The sequence below is a fragment of the Salvia splendens genome, chromosome 17, assembly GCF_004379255.2.
Source record: "Salvia splendens isolate huo1 chromosome 17, SspV2, whole genome shotgun sequence".
Classification (NCBI taxonomy): domain Eukaryota; kingdom Viridiplantae; phylum Streptophyta; class Magnoliopsida; order Lamiales; family Lamiaceae; genus Salvia; species Salvia splendens.
Genome location: NC_056048.1, coordinates 8,678,864 through 8,693,671, shown reverse-complemented (window position 1 = coordinate 8,693,671; position 14,808 = coordinate 8,678,864). Strand labels below are relative to the sequence as shown.

The 14,808-nt window shown below is 38.6% G+C and overlaps 4 protein-coding genes across 5 annotated transcripts; 1 reads left to right on the top strand and 3 right to left on the bottom strand.

The window, feature by feature from the left end:
- Positions 1 to 235: 235 nt before the first annotated feature.
- LOC121775025 (probable inactive receptor kinase At1g48480) lies at positions 236 to 2,953 on the top strand. The gene is made up of 2 exons (XM_042171971.1): positions 236 to 1,735; positions 2,066 to 2,953. Exons 1-2 carry the CDS (start codon positions 445 to 447, stop codon positions 2,668 to 2,670), a joined length of 1,896 nt encoding a protein of 631 aa, XP_042027905.1. The 5' UTR covers positions 236 to 444; the 3' UTR covers positions 2,671 to 2,953.
- A 2,320-nt stretch (positions 2,954 to 5,273) lies between these two features.
- LOC121774002 (ADP-ribosylation factor-like protein 8c) lies at positions 5,274 to 7,411 on the bottom strand. Of its 2 annotated transcripts, XM_042170922.1 has the most exons (7): positions 7,293 to 7,411; positions 7,070 to 7,107; positions 6,489 to 6,570; positions 6,375 to 6,407; positions 6,172 to 6,293; positions 5,619 to 5,780; positions 5,274 to 5,534 (listed from the first exon to the last, which is right to left on the bottom strand). In XM_042170922.1, the coding sequence occupies exons 2-7, from the start codon at positions 7,105 to 7,107 to the stop codon at positions 5,417 to 5,419; spliced, it is 555 nt and encodes a 184-aa protein (XP_042026856.1). In that variant the 5' UTR covers positions 7,293 to 7,411; the 3' UTR covers positions 5,274 to 5,416. The 2 variants fall into 2 exon arrangements, with proteins under 2 accessions (XP_042026856.1, XP_042026855.1); XM_042170921.1 differs by having other exon boundaries at positions 7,070 to 7,365.
- A 2,123-nt stretch (positions 7,412 to 9,534) lies between these two features.
- Positions 9,535 to 11,360, bottom strand: LOC121774001 (plasmodesmata-located protein 7-like). The gene is made up of 3 exons (XM_042170920.1): positions 10,288 to 11,360; positions 10,046 to 10,165; positions 9,535 to 9,841 (listed from the first exon to the last, which is right to left on the bottom strand). Exons 1-3 carry the CDS (start codon positions 10,997 to 10,999, stop codon positions 9,834 to 9,836), a joined length of 840 nt encoding a protein of 279 aa, XP_042026854.1. The 5' UTR covers positions 11,000 to 11,360; the 3' UTR covers positions 9,535 to 9,833.
- Positions 11,361 to 11,416: 56 nt separating this feature from the next.
- Positions 11,417 to 12,596, bottom strand: LOC121774153. The gene is made up of 2 exons (XM_042171067.1): positions 12,017 to 12,596; positions 11,417 to 11,917 (listed from the first exon to the last, which is right to left on the bottom strand). The coding sequence occupies exons 1-2, from the start codon at positions 12,267 to 12,269 to the stop codon at positions 11,769 to 11,771; spliced, it is 402 nt and encodes a 133-aa protein (XP_042027001.1). The 5' UTR covers positions 12,270 to 12,596; the 3' UTR covers positions 11,417 to 11,768.
- Between the last annotated feature and the right edge of the window lie 2,212 nt (positions 12,597 to 14,808).

Genomic DNA, 14,808 nt, shown 5'->3' with positions numbered 1-14,808 from the left:
ATAATTAAGTAATTAAATAAAATTAATGAGGATATTTTTGACAATTACAATTTTAATCCTTATTTGTAACTTGTTGAACCAAACACTTAAATAAGATAATTCACAATTATCTTAATCTACCAAACACCCAATATATATTTCTTAACTAATTGAAACTATGATAAGTATCATGAATTGTATCATGCCTAGTCGAAACATGACATAGCTATCAAACGGGCCATAATGTTACATTCCAATTAGTAGTAGTATGGGCCACAACAACAGTGTAACAACATGCGTTGAATTAATTCAAACCCCTTTCTCTCTCTACAAAACAAATTTACTGTATCTCTCAACTTGATTCAGAGAAGATAGAAATGACGTGATTCAATTCAATCTAAACTTCCTCCTAAATTCCTTCAAAATTTCAAAAACAGCGGAGAAATTGCCTGCATTTGCTGCGAGATGGATCAATTCAGCATACACCACCTCCTCCTATTGACGGCGGCGGCGCTCCTTTTCCATTCCGCCGCGCCTGACATCGCCTCCGACCGCGCCGCCCTCATCGCGCTCCGATCCGCCGTCGGCGGCCGCGTCCTCCTATGGAACCTCTCCAGCCCTACCCCCTGCGCCTGGTCCGGCGTCAACTGCTCCCCGGACAATTCCTCCGTTGTCGAGCTCCATTTCCCCGGGATGGGGCTCTCCGGCGAGCTTCCGCCCAAAACCTTCTCCAACATGACCAATTTGCAGACGCTCAGCCTGCGTTACAACGCCCTCTCTGGTCCTCTGCCGCCGGACCTCTTCACTTCTCTCTCCTCTCTTCGCAATCTTTATTTGCAGCACAATTTCTTCACCGGAGAAGTTCCGCAAGCCCTATTTTATCTCACCTCGCTAGTGAGAGTCAATTTAGCAGAGAACGATTTCTCCGGCCCGATGTCGTCAGGTTTTAGCAATTTGACCCGATTAGGCACGCTCTATTTGCAGGGCAACAATTTCTCCGGTCCGATCCCCGACTTGAATATACCGAGCTTAGTTCAATTCAATGTATCGAATAATAACCTAACTGGCTCGATTCCGAAGGGGCTTTCGAAAAAGCCTAAAGCCTCGTTTCTCGGCAATTCACTCTGCGGCGATCCTCTGAATTCCTGCGGCAATTCGAAACCGAAGAAGAAGCTCTCCAGCGGCGCGATTGCTGGGATAGTAATCGGCTGCGTAATCGCGTTTTTCGTGATCTTACTGCTCGTTTTCTGCTTGTGTAGAGTGCTAGCTAGGAAGCAATCGAGATCCAAGGACGAGCCGGTGGCGAATGAGAGGGGAGTGGAGGCTCCTCCACCGCAGAAATCGGCGGAAGCCGGCGGCGGAGGCTTTTTTGCAGCGGCGATTGGGGGTGGGGCGAAGGAGAAAGAGGTGGTGGAAGGTGATTTGGGCGGCGGTGGGAAGAAAGGGCTGGTTTTCTTTGGGAAAACAGGGTGGAATATTGAATTGGACGATCTGTTGAGGGCTTCGGCTGAGGTTTTGGGAAAGGGGACGTTCGGGACGGCGTACAAGGCGGTGCTGGAGACGGGGCTGGCGGTGGCCGTGAAGCGGCTGAGGGATGTGACCATGCCGGAGAAGGAGTTCAGGAAGAAGATGGAGGAGATTGGGAGCATGGATCATCTCAATTTGGTGCCATTGAGGGCTTATTACTACAATGGAGAGGAGAAGCTTCTTGTTTATGAATACATGCCAATGGGAAGCTTATCTGCCTTATTACATGGTAATTTTCTACTAATAATTGCTTCATTTTCTTGAGTTTAATTGTGTGTTTGTTCGATGCTAGATTATGTATTGAGCTTTTTGAGTAGTACATTTCTGTCTGATATTAGTTACAATTGAAAAAAAGTGAATCTTGTTGGTTTTCATTTGCTGCAATTTTCAAATCTTGTCTTCTCTTGAATTGTAGACTTGTCACATTATATTTGTATTGTAGCTCAAATTACTGTGTAGAATCTTGGTTCATAGCTTAAGTTTGCCCTCAAATTATCAGTCTTCTTGAGCAATTATTCTACATAGAGCTGAAAATGTGCTTGTGTCTCCTGCATTATAGGAAACAAGGGAGCGAGCAGGACTCCGTTGAACTGGGAGGCGAGGGCGGCCATTGCTCTAGGCGCTGCTAAGGGAGTTTCGTACCTACACTCTCAAGGACCAACCATCTCCCATGGCAACATCAAGTCATCAAACATTCTCCTCACTAAATCATACGAACCCCGTGTCTCCGACTTTGGTCTTGCTCAGCTCGTGGGCCCTGCTGCCACTCCCAACCGCCTTTCCGGCTACAGGGCACCGGAGGTGACAGATCCCCACCGAGTCTCCCAAAAGGCTGACGTCTACAGCTTCGGTGTGTTGCTGTTGGAGCTGCTGACGGGAAAGGCTCCAACTCACACATTGGTGAACGAGGAGGGCGTTGACCTCCCACGGTGGGTCCAGTCCGTGGTCCGGGAGGAGTGGACGGCCGAGGTGTTCGACCTCGAGCTCCTCCGGTACCAGAATGTCGAGGAGGACATGGTGCAGCTCTTGCAGCTGGCCGTGGACTGCACCGCGCAGTACCCCGACAAGCGCCCTTCGATGGACGAGGTTGTCGCGAAGATCGAGGAGCTGTGCCGTCCGAGCTCGCACGATGTGAATGACGGGGATTTCTTCGAGGAGTCATGACCGATCAATTTGAAGTTCTTGTTATGTTAGTTGCTGGGAAATGGTGGTTTATTTATTTGTTCATTCTTGAAGTGTACCATTTGATTGAGGAAGCTAAGATTGTGCATTTCTCACATTTTATTTAAAAATTTTCGTGTAAAAGTTTGTCTTTTTGAGTAGTAGAAACATACTAGATTGTGTTTGGAGAAATGGTTATGATTCTTCTTGGTTGTCTGAACTGTAAAATGAGTATGAAACTATGTAATATTCTTGTTGAGTTGGCGGTGACCTTTTACTCTTTTAATGTAAAGATTTGAGATAACAACTGCACATGAACACGACAAACCAACTCATATTTTGTTGTCTGTCAATTTAAAATGATTTGTTCTTTCAAAATTAGCCGTTGTAGGTTTGATGGTAGTAAGCCCTTTTCAATTGTTCCTTTTTCTTAACGTTAAAAAGGCCAAAATGTCAAACAAATATTTTCCATCGAATTAGTTATATTCCGCAAATCACGAAGGTTTGTAGTCATTTAATTTTTTTCGAGGGTTAATAGTCTTACTTAGTCCGTTTTATTTTACCGATTTGATTTGATATAGCTTAATAATTTGTTACTCCCTCCGTCCACATTAGGATTACCTTCGACTTTTCTTCACTCATTTTATAAAAATGATAACTCCTTCAGTCCCATAATAGATGTCACACTTTCGTTTTTAGTTTGTCCCACAAAAGATGTCACAAAAGTTTTCCCTCGCATTAATATAAATATATTATTTTCTCTATTCACTTTCTCTCTTCACTCAACACACAAAACTACATTTCCTAAAATCTCGTGTCATTATCCAGGTGTGCTATCTATTAAGGGGCGGAGGGAGTAATAAATTGTAAAGTGGAGAAATGATAAAGTAAGAAAGAGAATGGCCAGTTCTGGAGTAGTTACTATATTTTTAAAAATTATTATACAATAATAAAAGGGAGAAAAGAATTGTGACAGAAATAATAATGCTGATGATGACGATTGTTGAGCGTCTTAATTAGGGATTGTAATATGGAGCATTTGAGGTTCGTATTGCTTACTTGAGAATATATCTTTGTTGGTTGCTAAACTTTTGATAGGAATCAGCTTTCCAAGTTATAGACGCATTAGTAGAAACAATTGTTAATGAAGTAAGGCCTTAGCCATACATTTAAAGCTATCATTCGATAAAAACAATGTTTATTAGACTAAATCTGACAAATTCAAATTCAAATTCAAATTCAAATGAAGTTCAAACTTAAAGAAAATCTAATATTTGTATTCTAAAAACAATAGTTTGCTTCACTTGTCAAATAGGAGTAGCATTTTAAGCCGGTTGTATTTCAAGTTAGATGGCATTTCCACAAATGTATCAAATAATATGAGATTATGCTCTACCAAAAGACGTTAACACTTTCATCTCGAAAGTCCAAGTACAATATTTTACCTTTTCTTTCCTTGCTTGTAAATTAGAGGTCATCTACAGCAAAGGAAAAACAACAAAAAAATAGATTAAATAAGAACCATACATTAGATATTACTCCATCCGTCCTATAATAATATGCACTTTTTCCTTTTTAATCCGCCCTATAAAACTTTCTAATTTTGGAAAATCTTTTCACTTGAGGTGAGACTCATTCTCCACTAAAAAACTTTAATTACTTTTTCTCTCTACATCTCTCTTACTTTACCAATTTTACATTAAAACCCGTGCCAAACCCAAAGTGCATATTCTTTGGGGACGAGGGAGTACAATTGCTTATCTCTAAGTATTTGCAAAATTGATCTCAAGTGTTGTTCATGATCACTTTTGATTTTAGAATACACCAGAATATCGTTGATAAAAACCATCACGAATTGATGATGATATGATTGGAATACTCGATCCATCAAGTCCATGAAGTCGACATGAGCATTTGTTTCCCCAAATAGCATAACCTTGAACTCGTAGTGGTCATAGCAGGTTCTAAAAACCGTCTTGGGGATGTCAGAGTGTTTAACTTTCAGCTAATAATACCCTAACCTTAGATCAATCTTCGAAAATACAATTGTCACTTTTGTTAATTAAATAAGTCATCAATTCTTGGCAAAGAATAGTCTTGTGTTTATTGTCACTATGTTCAATTGTCAGTAATCTACTCAGAGCCTCATCAATCAATCTTTCTTCTTAACAAGTAGCACAATTGATCCCAAGCAGTTATGCTATGCCATATGAAGTCTCGATCAAGTAATTCTAATTTATATTCTATTAATTCATTATACTCATATTTCATTATTAAATTATGAAAGCACATTCCACTAAACGATGTAATGTAATTTTGTCAAAAATCTAAAAAATAAAAAGAATAGTAGTGTCCATGATAGATGGAAGGAATGACTATTTGCAAGGAGAATGGAATAGTGATTTCAAATGGAAAATAAAATAATCCATTTCCTCATTCATTTTTTACATTTTCCTGGATTTGATCTTCTGTTCGAGCATCATGTATTCCAGACCCGTTTCACTAAAGAAAATTACAGTATTTTCTCAAAAATAGAGAAAAATAAAATTATGTTAAAAAACTCACTTTCTAAATGCAATGGAACAACACAGTGCACATAGTCAGCGTTGCATTTACCCCTACATATTTTCATTCTAAAACTGAAATTATACACACAAATTGATGGGAGGTAACATAATTATAATATTCACCAAACAACGTAAGACTACACATAAAATCCTGAAATTTTTGTACAAATAAAGCTGATGGATCATTTTACTGTTTTAGAGTGCTTGATAAGCCACTCCATCACAATATCTATGTTCACAGTCTCCTTGCAGGATATCATATAGCAGCACACTTCTCTATCCGCGATTGTGTTCAATCCCCTACCGAACAAGAAGAAACGAGAGACGAATATTAGTGAAGGTCGAGATAGATAGAGAATTTACACTGCGCTGCTGCTAACTTACAGCTGCTCAATCAGCGGTTGCTCTGTAAGAGCTTCTGACTTATCGATCTTGTTGCCAAGCACGAGCAAAGGAATCCCGGCTAGTGTAGGTTTCTTCAACAGATCGTGTAATTCACTTCGTGTAATGGGGATGCTGTCTCGATCAGCTGCATCAACTACATATCTGTTGCAAGATACGGAGACAAACATATAAAGGCTTAAACAGGAAAATTTATAAATGAAAGGAGATAAATGACAATCATTCAACAGTAACGTAATTAGGCTCCATGAATCTCATTAATACGCAGATGAAAAAGGAGCCCTTCTTTCAAAATAGTAAAAATGTGCAGAGTGGAAAAACCAGACATGTAAATGGTAAACCTAATCTCTTACTTAGAGGGAAAGATTGAACTCTCGCGAATAACAGATCGAAGAGGTTGAAAACGTGAAGTAAATAGTAATCTCAGGAACAAAAGCATAGGTTGAAGGATTCATGTATTGCAAGCAAGATGATTGCACATAATATTACTGAGATGGAAAAAACAAATAATTAGAACACAAAAAAGGTGAGTTACACTATGGCTGTGACACCCCGGCAATAGCGCTCCCACATGGAACGAAATCTCCTCTGCCCGCCCAAGTCCCAAAGTTTTATAGTGACATTTCCTTTAGTGACTTTCCGCATATTAAACCCCACCTGCTCTCCAAAATGGAAAGAGTTTATGTCAAGTATAGTGATGGGCAGAACAAAAATCAACGAGTGAGTAAGATAACCTACAGTTGGAATTGAATCCTCGGTATAGCCTCCTGTCTGAATGAAAACAAACATCAGTAAAACGAGTGATTTTAGAAAAACAACGAGACCATCTATAGGCATGTTGTCTACACTCACAGCGATGGCGTTGACAAGTGAGGTCTTCCCTGCATTTTGAAGGCCTACAAGAGAGAGTTCCATTTCCTGTTTGTAGAATAAACTGATAAAGAAACAGAGTTACTACATCACATTATGGACTTACAACAAAATGAACACAAAAAATACGCTATTGCATTTGATTTTATTGATCACTTCAGCATAAATAATCCTAACTACAAATACAACTTAGGATATATGATTGAAGCATAATATCCCATACCTGACTGATTAAAGTATTAGGTAGCTATCTATAACTGAATGCCTTAAATTTCCATAAAAAAAAGCATTACTTCCTTAGGTTGAAATTTCTAGTTTCTTAAAATTTCGCCCAAATCATGACTCATGAGCCACCATTGAAGTATTTTATCAAACACTTTGACGTCACGAAGTAGAGCATACCAATTACCAATAAAACACATAAATTAATCCGTTTATTGAGAAATAGAGAGCAGAAATGAAAATTAGTCACTCACAAAGAAAGCCAAACAGCAATAAAGTCAGGAAACGAATTAAAATTCATCAAATAAACAAGGGGAGAAGTTCGAGAAACAGAAATTTACCTTCTTAACCAGTTGAGAAGAGAATCCCACAAGCCCATCTTCAGTAAATCAGCAAATTATTAATAATTTTGGCTAAATGGGTGAAAGTAAGATAGAAAAAGAAAATAGTAGAAAAAGGAGCTTTTTGAGCAGATTCGTGATTTCTTATGCGTGAAAGAATAAGGGAATTGTGAAGTGCAAGTAAAGTAAGGAAATTCACCGACTGAAAGGGAAGGGATAATACCAAGTTTTTAAGGCTGCATCTGTGATTTTGTTTTTATTCGTTGGATTTTGAACTTCTGCTCTAGCGATGAATGAATGTAGCATACTGGAATATTACTGCAGCATTTTCTGTTACTATCATATAACTTGAGTCATTTTCACTCAACACACGTTTCTGTTACATATATTCTATATTCGTGCCATGTAAAGAGCCATTTTAGCTTAATACGAATTTTAAAAAAATTGCTTTAACTCTATGAAAAGAAATTAATAGAGAAAGTAAATAAAATATGAGACCCATTAATTTTATAATGGGTTGTGAGAGTAAGAAGTTAGTGAAATGTGAGATACGTGTACCAATATTGGAAAAGATAAATACTTTAATCGTGGACAACTCAGTGGCAAAATGGTTCTATAAACGGTGGTTAGTAGGAATACTAGTTGAAAAGTAATTAAACAAAAGTTTACAAATAAATTCTAATATTAAATAATAAATAGAAGTTTTTATTTATACAGTACTATATTTTATACATAATACGGAGTACTATTATCTGTTGACAATTTTTTATATATATAAGAAATAAAATACACATGCACAATTTATTTTAGTATGGCGACGAAACAAAATTTATGAATTTTTAGCTTAATATATAACCCGTTGGGCCACTTAGGCTCATTTTTTAATTTTCATATTTCCGATGTCCCAAAAAATAGTTTCTTTTTACAATATCTTTTAGTATATTTTGCAAAAATAGTCTCATATTTTACCAAATTCATATTAAAACTCTTGTCGTCGTAAAGTTTCTACTTTTTGGATAACAATGAACCATGGATCTCGGGTTAATTTCGGGTCCCTCTATCATTCGGAAAATTGGGCTATAATCTCATCTATCATTGTTTAAAAGGAGAGTTTTGAGAAAAAAAGAATGTCATTTTAGAATGAAATTATGATTATTGGTCAAAGTGCATAGAGAAGAGAATTTTGCTGCCGATTATTTGTCACATTTTGCTTATGGGTTTGGTAGAGGACTGCACGCTCTAGAGATGGCACCACAAGATATTCATAGTTGGTTTCTTCCTGATATATTAGGTATTTCTGATATTAGCTAAGTTGTTTCGGGTGTTACTCGCGATTTATTAAAAAAAAAAAAAAGAAAACAAACATTGTTGGGCAACACCAATGTCCAATACAAATTGACTTCTTAAATAAGGTTAGAACCTCTATAAATACTTCTGATTGTTTCCCGTCACACTAACATTGTGCACTACATTTCATATATTCATAAACTTTGACGCCATGAATTTTGTTACAGGATTTTCTCCCTCTAACTTGATTTTTCTCCATATGTATTTAAGTAAAATTATCGTTCAAATTATGCATCTATAAATGTGTTATATTTTCTTAAAGTGTGATTTTCTTCCGCAACAGAGATCCAAAAGCGTGGTAATTAACATAAATATTTATATTATTTTAATTTTAAACTGATTTAATGTTATATTTTTCCCTATCTAAATCCTTAGAATTTCTTAACTTTATAGTATTATGTAATATTGTTTCTTATTTTAATTGATTAATTGACAATGTAATATGGGCATGGAAAATAGTCGTATTAAATTGTGAAGCTATTTGGATGAATCCATGGTTTCCCAACTATAGCATTAATAACCTTCCAATTATACAATTATGAATTGACCTAACTATTATGAATTAAAAAACAAAAAACGATTTAATTTTAATTTAAAATTTTCTTTCTCTGGTTCATATGGAGTGCATCACTCTACATGTATTCTCGAAGCAATAATTCTATGTAGCTTTGACTTTACAACGATGCTTGTTTGTCTTATTACACCCACAGCTTTAAGTAGCACCTCTAAAAAAGTTATTAAAATTCACAGATTTGCATCTAAGTTGTTTTAGCACTTTGCACTTTGATTTTTTATTTTGTTTTATTTATTAGCACTTTGATTTCTTAATTGTTGAGGAACCATGCATTATCGATATTGATGCAATCTTACAAATTATAAGGTCGACGTGAACTTTTATCATAATTCAGTGCTATCTAATCACCCATATTTTACGATGTTATTTTCTTAAGTTGCACATATTTTATTTTGCATGATTTACACAAATTTTGCAAAATTATAAATTCTTATAATAAAATAATCTATACACCCTTAATATTACGAGATGCCCTCGATAACTTAAAACTTTAAATCCAACATAAAGATAATGTCTTTTTTGTTGAACATTTAGATTGAGAGAATGCCAATATAAAAGAACCAACTTTATTTAGGACAAAAGAATACATATTTTAACAACATCAGAAAACAACACAACTTTGTTAAATGGAACGGAATCTTATGTCTGAATAGTCTTCATTCCCTTCTCCCTTAAGTTTGTACTCAATTTGATAAAACAGCTTTGACACCAAAGTTGTTTACTTTTGGGAGAGGGGAAAAAAGTATGAGAGAGCCAAGTTGATATCCACCATGCACCAACAAAATGGAAAGGCTAATTAAAGGGCTGTCGAAAAAGCAAATCTCTCACTGTATTATTTTTTGTTTATTTACCTGCAAAAAGAAAGAAAAGGTATCACATTAAAAAATTATGGAGTCAATAATCATGGGTCTCAAAATTCATTTTTCTGAATCAAGTGATATGCTACCATGTTATGTGGTATATACTAGTATCACATATATGCCAATGATATAAGAAATGATAATTTCTCACAATATACAGAATTAATAGGTGATCTTGTTCTATAAATTTCTCACCGTTTCGATTGGAAACCCTTCTCAGAAAAGTGAGGAAGATGATGAGCAATGCAACCCCGGCTAATAATCCAAGAACTATAGCAAATGTCTTCTCCGAGTCGCTATGAGCAATCGAATGATCTGTAACCAAATACTATTATATTTTGTTTATATAATAAAGTGAAAATTAATTACTTTTTCCACTGATAAATGAACAGAACTGTTAGACATAAATGAAAAAATAATTTAATTTCTTTGCTCACCATGATTTGGTTGGGTATAAGCGTGGGCCCCATTAGTGGAATATCTCGCGTAGCACTTTCCCAAAAACATGTCACCAAAAACAGCGCCGCCGCACTCCGCCTTGAGCTGCCGCAAGGCCTCCGTGAGGCAGTCCTGGCACTGCCCATTGCTCAAGTCGCCAACACACTGCGCCACGCCCTGTACATCCGCGGACCCGCCAACCCGGAACGGCCCGCCAGCCCGGCTCAAACCATCCAGCATGGCGTCTCTGCGGGCCATCTGGCCGGCGTCGAAGCCGTCAGATGGCCCGCACTTCTTCGCGACGACGGCCTTGTCCTCAGCCCCGATGAACGAGACGTTGTCGTACTTGGCGAAGCAGCCGTCGAGCTGGACAGCGGCGCCGCAGGCCTGGGGGCAGAGGGGGCCGAGGTGGGACACGGCCTGGGCCACGCAGGTGGCGCAGTCCGGCATGGCGAGGTCGGCCCGGCACTGGTAGAGGCCGTAGACGACGTCTTGTGGGGCCGAGCCCATGATCTTGAACTTGTTGTAGGCGGAGTAGGTGGCTGAGTTCACTAGAGAGGTGAGGAGGGAGTTGAGGTTGGCTTCGAATTGGGAGCCCGCCGCGTATTTGATCTGCGAGCACCCGCCGTAGATGAAGGAGTCGGAAGCGAAGGCGGCCGGAATGAAGAAGAAAATGGTTAAGATTTGGAGTGGGAAAGAAGGTTTTTCCATGTTTTGGATGTGTGTGTGAGTGAGGGAAGTGAAGATGAGTTTGCATGGAGATGTGAGTGTTTAAGTAGGGGATTACTTTTGGGATGGGAGTATTTAATTGGAAAAAGAATACACTAGTGAGTCCATAACTTTTTTACTTGTGGGCTGGAAAAGTCTTTAAATCTTTATTTTAATGTTTTGCGGGATTGAATGGGAAAATGAAAAATCAGTGTTTTAAAAATCGGAAATGTTTGGGTTTGAGTGTAAATTAAAGTCGGTGGCTATGGGTTTGTTTTGGCCTCAAATCTGTTAAGCTTTCCCACTTTCTGGTGTTTTTCGATTCACCTTGTTCGTGCCGACGATCATTCCCTATTCTCACAATAGTATTGATCAAGAGGAAGATGAAGATGAAGTAATCCAGCTTTACAATATGCTTATTCCTATGTTAGAAAAATTGCATCATCGATATGATTCCAATCCAAATCCAGAAATTGGAGCAGCAGAGAATCAAGAGGATGGAGCTGTACATGATCAAGAAGAAGGAGCAGTGCATGATCAAGAAGATGAAGCAATGTAGCAGTACAAACTCAAGAAGATGGAGCAATGCATAATCAAGAAGAAGGAACAGTGCTTAATGAAGAAGATGGAGAAGTAGGAAATCAAGAAGAAGATGGAGCAGTACACAATAAAGAAGCAGTAAGAAATCAAGAAGAAGATGGAGCAATACATAATGAAGGAGATGAAGCAGTAGGAAATGAAGAAGATGAGCAAGTGGCATGGCTGCTAGACCTCAACCAATTTCCAAATTTGGGGAATTGGTTAGTTGGGGAATAGTAGTGATGATAGAGGGAAGGGGACGGTTGATCTTAACCACGATGTGCCATCGGTATTCCTCTGAAGACACATTCAGAAAACGACGGACGGAAGGGCGCAACGATCCTGTCATGGAATGAGATGAGGATGATACTGAAAATCCCTTTGAGGGGGGGTCGGCCCATGTGAAGGGACGAACTGCCAGATTGTGCAGCGAAGGGGTACCTGTAGCCACATGATCAATGCGGAGTGCCAACTGAACTGCATCAGAGTAATTCGTGATATTTGCTGCCTTCATATGCATACGGATATCCGGACGCGGCGCTGCTAGAAAAAACCCAAGATACTGGTGGTTGGAGAGGTCAGGTATCTGAAAGAGGCGGGCCTCAAAAGTAGCGACAGTGAGAGAACTGTCGTGGCGGACGGCCGCAAAGGCTTCATACTCGTCTAGTGCTATGTTATCCCCGAAACGCTTCATCAGTTCCTGGATAAAGCGATCCCACAAAAGAGATGGAATCCGTCGGTTCAATAGTTGAATCCATGGCAAGGTCGGCCGCCAAGGTAGCCATGTCGATCTTCAATTGGTTTTCTGGTGGAGAGTTAGACACCAAAAAGTATTGTTCCGCTTGTTGATTAGTAAACTCAATTACTTAAAAGTTAAGAATAGCTTTGTTGGAGATGATGAGTAGGTGATGAGCAGGTGCATCATCAACTTGAAGATTAGTGGTGGACTTTTGAATTAACATTGTGTTCTTCATGGCTAAAAGGAAGCCACAATTGCATTACGTGTAAGCAGGTGGAGTATGTGGTCATTATATGATGTCTTCCTAATTAAACTAAGTAGAACACATATCATGGATGTGTTAGCTATACTATCAACTTTATTTACCTATAAATAGGAGTCCTATGTTGTTCATTGTAATCATTAATCAAGAAAGAAAAGAGAAGTGAGTGAGTTAAGAGAGAAAGAGCCATAGCTCAAGTTAGAAAGAGTGAAGAGTGTTTTGTAGTGCTGAATTTTGAATGTATTTTGTAATCATTTTGTGAGAAGCTTATTAATACTTATCCTTCATATTTTATTCTTGTTGAGTGATTTTATATATTTTGTGTGTCAAATACCCAACAAATCTGGTATCAGAGCCACTCGATCCTACCTATGGCGGCAACGTTGAACATGGTTCAACCCCAAATTCCCAAATTAGAGAAACACAATTATGGGAATTGGAGTATTCAAATGTGAGTCTTATTGCAATCACAAGATTTGTGGGATATTGTTCAAGACGGCTACACCGAACCTGACTCCCAAGAAGTCGAAGATGCCCTGACGAACAACCAGAAGAATGCCCTCAGAGACACAAGGAAACGAGACAAGAAGGCGTTGTTCAATATCTATCAAGGTATTGATGAAACCACGTTTGAGAAAGTAAGTGTAGCCACCACGTCCAAATAAGCCTGGGAGATTCTGAAGAATACTTTCACCGGTGTTGATAAGGCGATACGAGTCCGAATGCAAATCCTTTGTGGCGAGTTTGAAAGTTTGGCGATGTCTGAAACGGAAAATATTTCGGACTATTTCACAAGAACATTAGTTATTGTGAAACAAATGAAAAGGCAAGGAGAGATAATTGAAGATGTCCGTGTCATTGAGAAAATTCTTCGTTCCTTGACGTCGAAATTTGAGCACGTCGTTGCGGCAATCGAAGAATCAAAAGATCTCAACACTATGTCAATCGACCAGTTGCAGAGCAGCTTGGAAGTCCACGAACAACGCATGAAGAAAAAGACCACTCCGTCACTTGAGCATATGCTACAAGCAAAGATGTCAACACAAGAAGACAAGAAGTTTGAGCATGGGACATCACGTGGCGGATACAACCGAGGTCGAGGCTATCGTGGCCGAGGAGGACGCAACCAACGTTACCATTACGAAGGAGGACGTGGCCAGAATTATCAAAATCAAGGAGGACGTGGCCATAATTATCAAAATGAGGGAGGATGTCAATATTCTACCTATCGAGCCAGAGGTCGAAATTCTTATGGACAAGGAGGACGAGGAAGAAGGCAATACAGATGCGGTTATTCTCAAACCTATAATCAACCAAGGTTTGATAAAGCAAATGTCGAGTGCTATACTTGTCATAAATTCAGGCATTACAACTATGAGTGTCCAACAACCGGAAATACCAGGTCCAATCAACAAGTCAATTATGTCGAAGGTGGAGACGATGTTGAGCAAGTAATTTCAACCTCTCTTTTTTACTCATAAAGGACTTGAAGGTGATCAGTGCAACACGTGGTACTTGGATACTGGAGCTAGTAACCACATGTGTGGGAACAAAGAACTCTTCATGGAGCTGAAGAAGACATCTTATGGGGATGTTACTTTTGGAGATTTCTCAAAAGTTGCGGTGCAAGGAAAATGTAACATCTTGATTAAGGTAAATAATGGAAATCATGGTTTTATATATGACGTCTATTATGTGCCTGCCATGAAGAGCAATATTTTGAGTCTTGGTCAATTGCTGGAGAAAGGATTTGATGTTAATATCAAGAATTCTTATCTGTCTATCAATGATGCTCGAGGTAGTTTGGTTGCTAAGATGTCCAAAAATAGATTATTTGCATTGAACATGAAACATGATATGTTGAAGTGCATGAATGCTATTGTTAAAGATGAATCATGGTTATGGCATTTGCGTCTTGGACATCTGAATTTTGGTGGTTTGAAGCTTCTGTCTTCAAAGAATATGGTGAAAGGCTTGCCGCATATTGATCATCCTGAAGAAGTTTGTGAAGGATGCATACTGGGAAAACATCACAGGCCAAGTTTCTCAAAAGAAATGAGATGGAGAGCATCACGCCCGTTGGAGATCGTTCACACAGACGTTTGTGGTCCTCTGAAGCCTATTTCTACCAGAGGTAATCAGTACTTTCTAACTTTCATTGATGATTACTCTAGAGAGACTTGGGTGTATTTCTTGAAAATGAAATCTACGGTGTTTGATATTTTCAAAGAG